Genomic DNA, 5,548 nt, shown 5'->3' with positions numbered 1-5,548 from the left:
AGTGGCTCCGGCCCTTCCAGCTCCGGATGGGGTCAGGGAGCCGCCCGCGCCCGCATGCGGAGGCTGCTGCGATGGCCCCGGGAGTGAGTCCCCCAGAGGAGCCGGAGTAGGGCTGGAAGCGGACGAGTGCCCCGAGAGGCCCCTCCCGACATTGCCGTCCCCGCGCGCCGCTCCCCGAGCCCTCCGCGTCTTTCCCGGAAAGCGTCCCTCGGTTCCTGCGCGACCGCACAGCCTGGACGCAGCGCACGCGGGCACCGGCTGAGTCCGCCCTGACTCTCCCAGCCTGAAGCCTGCTCGCCCTCGGGTGTCCGGGCTGGGCACAGGCGCCAGCGTCCCCCTGGAGAGGAGAGGTCGCCCGGCACCGCCCAGGGCAGGCCCGAGTGGGAGCGGGACCCTCCTACCTTCCAGCAGCCTCGGCCCGCGGGGTGGGGGTTGGGAGAGATGAAAGGAGGTGACCGATCCCGAACCGTCCCCTCTCCATTAACCAGGGCCCGCAGCCCCGCCCCTGCCCCAGACACCGCGGAGCCGGGGAGGTGTGAACGGTCTCCTTTGTGTCTCTGAATCGAAGGCAATTAGGCGCTGCTTATCCGGGCATTAGCCGTGTATGCAAACCGGGCTCCCGCCCCCTCCTCCCGGGCTTATAAACGCCGCCGCCCGGCGAGGCCGGAGGTGGATCCTGCGCCTGGCCAGCCCCGCCCGGCCTTCCCTCCGGCCCACCTGGCCGCCATGCGCCTCTCCTCCTCCCCACCTCGTGGCCAGCAGCAGCCCTCCAGCTTTGGCTCTGTGGACTGGCTCTCCCAGAGCAGCTGCTCAGAGTTGACCCCCACGTCCAGGCCTGCCGACGTCTCCCCGGGGAGCCTCCCTGGCCCGGGCCAGGTATCCGGCGCCCGGGAGCCCCCTCAGGCCATCAGCATCAAGGAGGCCGCCACGTCCTCAGATCTGCCTGCGCCGGAGAGGACCGTGGCTGGTAGGTCCGGGCCGGGGGTCCCTTCCTTCCCAGGTGGAGATGGGAGTGGGGGAGACGCCAGGAGCCCGGCGGCTGAACTCCCCGCGGTGCGGGGCGGACGAGGTCAGGGCCGGGGACGTTTCCATGAGGGCCGGCGGAGGCCTTGCCTGCGCCTCACTAGAGCGCAGCTTCCCTCGAAACCAAAGCCTTGACGGGGATTTTCTCTCCTTGAGCCCCCGGTGGGCTCCTCTGCCTCCCTTGGCACCCCGTTCCTCAGCTGTGTCCCACCGCGGCCTGGTGCCGAGGGACCGTCCAAGGGGTCCCTGTCCGCACCTCTCTGCCCTGATTCCGGGCGCTCACTGAAACACAGCGCGGGCGTGGGCACCTGTGCCCCTGGTGTTCCAGCCCCGCAACCAGCGGGACCCAGTTCCAGGGGTCCGACGATTTGCCAACCCCCCTCTGCCCCCAGCAAAGCCGGTGCCTGCTCAGCATCTAGGCTCAAGCCCATTCCAGGCCACCTGGAGCACAGCGGTCTTTCAAAGAGCCTGCAGGTTTGCTGTAGGGGTGGCGGTGACCCGGTGCCTGCAGAAACTCTGAAGTTCGGTCTGTGGCCCGGAGATGCTCTGTTGTCTGCTGAGAACAAAGGCTCTCCGCGTTTGTGTTTTAGTCTTTGTGACATCGTTGCCGCTTTTAGGTTTAAGGTAGTACTTGGTCAAAAGTGGGGTTAACATTATAAGTTTTCATTTTTAAAAATTTGACTGATCCTCATGGAGTAACTTTGTACTTCAGGGAAATGAAAATTTAAATATGTTCTTCCCAGCTAGCTATCCTTTTTTTTTTTTTTTTTTTGAGACGGAGTCTCGCTCTGTCGCCCAGGCTGGAGTGCAGTGGCCGGATCTCAGCTCACTGCAACCTCCGCCTCCCGGGTTCACACCATTCTCCTGCCTCAGCCTCCCGAGTAGCTGGGACTACAGGCGCCCGCCACCACACCCGGCTAGTTTTTTGTATTTTTAGTAGAGACGGGGTTTCACCGTGTTAGCCAGGATAGTCTCGATCTCCTGACCTCGTGATCCACCCGCCTCGGCCTCCCAAAGTGCTGGGATTACAGGCTTGAGCCACCGCGCCCGGCCCCAGCTAGCTATCCTGCCCCACCCCAAAAAAGTCAACCATTCCTGTCCCCCAACCCCCTTCCTGATCCCAGTCCTACAGCCCTCCCCGCCACAAGGCATTTGCTTTTCGGGTCTCCCATGTGCTTTCAGGCTAACGTGAAGACAGATTTTGTAAAATACTCTTCCTTCCGCAGAAACTCCAGTGAGCATTTGGGTCAGACTTATGTTAAATGTTGAGCTCGTTTCGCCACGTTGGCCTCCTTCCTGGGACCCAGACCACACACCACCTTGTGGGGTTGTTTAGTGCCAGCCCCCATTCCTTAACTTAGAAATTAGAAAACAGACTTGACCAAGGTGGGCCTGGGGATTAACTGAGCTGGGCTCTGCTGGCTGAGGAGCCGGAGCCCAGGACAGGGACCGAGTTCCCTGGGTGGGTCCCCAGGCCTTTGCATGTAACGGACTCTACCTTACCTGCCTGGAAGTCTGCAGAAAGGGCATCCTGGGAACCGGCTTCGGAAGGGAAGTGTGGGATGGGGCCGAACTGAGTGAGCTGAGCCAGCCGAGCGGAGGGCAGGCCCAAGCTGCTGGTAGCATTCTCCCTCCCCTGAGTCACCTCTCTGAGTCCCTTTCCGCACGCACATGACCTGGAGGCTGCGGCCCCTGCCGGTCACTGTCAGGTGAGAAGATCTGCCCTGCCCAGCCCCCAACATGGCTGTCTTCACCTGTTACCTGTGGGCGGGGCTTGCCCCATGGGGTGGCAGGCTCAGCCAAATGCTCTTACCCTCTATGCCAGGGTTGAGTAAGGAGCCAAATACCTTGCGGGGCCCCCGTGTCCGCACAGCCTTCACCACGGAGCAGGTCCACACCTTGGAGGGCGTCTTCCAGCACCACCAGTACCTGAGCCCTCTTGAGCGGAAGAGGCTGGCCAGGGAGATGCAGCTCTCAGAGGTCCAGGTGAGGCGGGCCGGGCTGAGGTGGGCAAGGGTGGGCCGGTGGCCTAGTCTCACCCCTGCTCTGATTTTGGTTTTCCTGCAGATAAAAACCTGGTTTCAGAATCGCCGGATGAAACACAAACGGCAAATGCAAGAAGTCCCGCCGAACAGCCCCTTCCTGGGGTCTCTCCACGTGCCCCCAGCTTTCCACTCACCGTCTTCTGGCCTTGCCAATGGCCTGCAGCTGCTGTGCCCTTGGGCACCCCTGCCTGGGCCCCAGGCTCTGATGCTGCCCCCGGGCTCCTTCTGGGGTCTCTGCCAAGTGGAACAGGAGGCCCTGGCCTCTACGGGGGCTTCCTGCTGTAGGCAACCTCTGGCGCACCACCCCCCAACCGCAGGAAGTGGCCTGCCTGCACCGGGACCAGCCCTGTCCACGGGGCCCTGGGGCCTGTGCGCTCTGCCGGAGACAGGGGATGCCTTTTGAGGAAGCGCCTCTGACTCTCTCCCACGCTCACGGTCTTGCGGATTGCACCTGGCTCCTACCTGGAGGACTCAGCTGTTGTGTTTACATCGTGGTGGCGCCTCTCACCCTGACCACACAAAGATTCTGGAGATTTCTGGAGAATAGATATATATGTATGTATATATCTATCTATCTCTCTCTATATATATGTATATGTGTATATATATGTATTTTTTTTTTTATAAGACAGAGTCTTGCTCTGTCGCCCAGGCTGGAGTGCAGTGGCGTGATCTTGGCTCACTGCAACCTCCACCTTCCGGGTTCAAGCGATTCTCCAGCCTCAGCCTCCTGAGTAGCTGGGATGACAGACGCACGCCACCACGCCCAGCTAATTTTTTCTATTTTTAGTAGAAACGGGATTTCACCATGTTATCCAGGCTTGTCTTGAACTCCTGACCTCATGATCCGCCCGCCTTGGCCTCCCAAAGTACTGGGATTACAGGCATGAGCCACCACTCCCGGCCCTGAGAATATATTTATTAAAGCCACCTCTTCACTGAAAGTTACCGAAAGGGTCGGTTTAGGAAGTAAATGAAGGGTCAGTGAACAGAGTCAGATGCAGAAGTGGGCTTGTCATGGGTAGGGCTTTCAGCGTACGATAAAAGGATCATTTGTTTTTTAAAAAGTGTTGGAAAAACTGGTTTTCCAGTTGGAAACAGTAAAGGTGGTAAGCTTTGTGTGTAAAAAAGAAAACCAGGAAGGATTGGAAGGGAATGCAGGTGTTGTGTTTACAGCCTTGTGGTTCAAGTCCCTCTTAACAAGAACTCCAAAGCTGGAAAGCAGGAGGGAACAGGTGAAAATGAAGGCGGGGATGCTGGGGTCCTGCAGTGTGCTCTGGGCGGTGCGTGAGCCGGGACTGCCCACGGCCTACTGGAGGCTGCTCTTCTCCAGCCCGGGAAGGTGGGGCAGCTGGGACCTGCGGCTGTGTCTGGACTGAAGCTGTCCCGCAGGTCCCCACCCTCCAGCACCAGCTCACCTGCCCCCTCCTCACAGCAGCCTCGGGACAAAACAGAATGACTCAAGGACAGCACTTCCTGCAGAAGGTCCGGAAGTGCCCGGAGTGGGAGGCTGGGAAGCCCTTCCCGGGGAGAACCCCCCCATGGATGGACCATTCTTGGTGCGGACTCCTGACTGCATGCGTGGAAACTTAGACAAGTGAGCATCCGTCCACGTCGCCTCAGAGTGCCTGGGGGCAGGCAGCGCGGGGCGCCCAGGCGACAGGTTCAGCCTGCAGGACTGCGACCTGTGAAACCCACCCGGGCACCCCAACAGGAGCAGAAGCGTGGTCCTGCGGCCGCGTCCACAGCGAGTTCCACTTTCCCCTTGCTCGCTTCTGCCTTGTTGGAAGTGTTTACAGCTGGATGTGATTTTATAATACAACGCCAGGTAAGAGGAGAACAGCTGCTGTGCGTCCGTCCTGGTGAGTGACCATGTGAGGGAAGCCTGGGCGAGGCCCTCGGAGGGCAGTGGCTGGACAGGGGCTCCTGGTGGGGCCTGGGCAGCACTGACTTGTGGATGTGGATGGGGGCACATCCGTGATAAAAGTACAAGTGCCCCTCGCCGCCCTTGGGGATTGCTCTCCGGTCCCCTGTGTGGCCCTGGGCCGCAAACCACACAGTCTTGGCCCTGAACTCCCCTGGTGAGTAAGGGCCCTGGCCCGGTGTTGTCTTGACGTCCTGTCAGCACACTGGGCCCTACAAGGTGGACAGCCCATTGGGGCAGAGCTGGGCCTGTTCAGAGCCACACCTGGACCTTCTTAGGGCCCTGGCTCCATCCTGCAGATGAGGAGCTCTGGAAAAGGACAAAGTCCCGGAGGCTGAGGAGTGGGGCGGGTTCCAAGTGCCCAGCAGGGACCTAGACCCTGAGTTCCGGGGGGTCCACAAGGCCCTCAGGCCCAGGGAAGGCTCTGCCACCGGTGATTTCCAAACTTCCCTCCCTGTTCCCCATCCGGGGCTGCAGGGACTTGGCCCAGGCCCCATGGGCTGCTGGTATCTGAGTGGACCTTGAAGACCAAGATGCCCCCAAGCCCTCCTCCACC

General features: G+C 60.6%; 1 protein-coding gene across 1 annotated transcript; it reads left to right on the top strand.

Moving 5' to 3' along the window:
* Positions 1–264: 264 nt before the first annotated feature.
* VENTX (VENT homeobox) lies at positions 265–5,072 on the top strand. The gene is made up of 3 exons (XM_011980826.1): positions 265–967; positions 2,849–3,009; positions 3,091–5,072. The coding sequence occupies exons 1-3, from the start codon at positions 727–729 to the stop codon at positions 3,469–3,471; spliced, it is 783 nt and encodes a 260-aa protein (XP_011836216.1). The 5' UTR covers positions 265–726; the 3' UTR covers positions 3,472–5,072.
* Positions 5,073–5,548: the final 476 nt, after the last annotated feature.

This window comes from Mandrillus leucophaeus, unplaced genomic scaffold (assembly GCF_000951045.1).
Source record: "Mandrillus leucophaeus isolate KB7577 unplaced genomic scaffold, Mleu.le_1.0 Scaffold219, whole genome shotgun sequence".
Taxonomy (NCBI): Eukaryota; Metazoa; Chordata; class Mammalia; order Primates; family Cercopithecidae; genus Mandrillus; species Mandrillus leucophaeus.
This window is presented reverse-complemented; position numbering and strand designations above follow the sequence as displayed.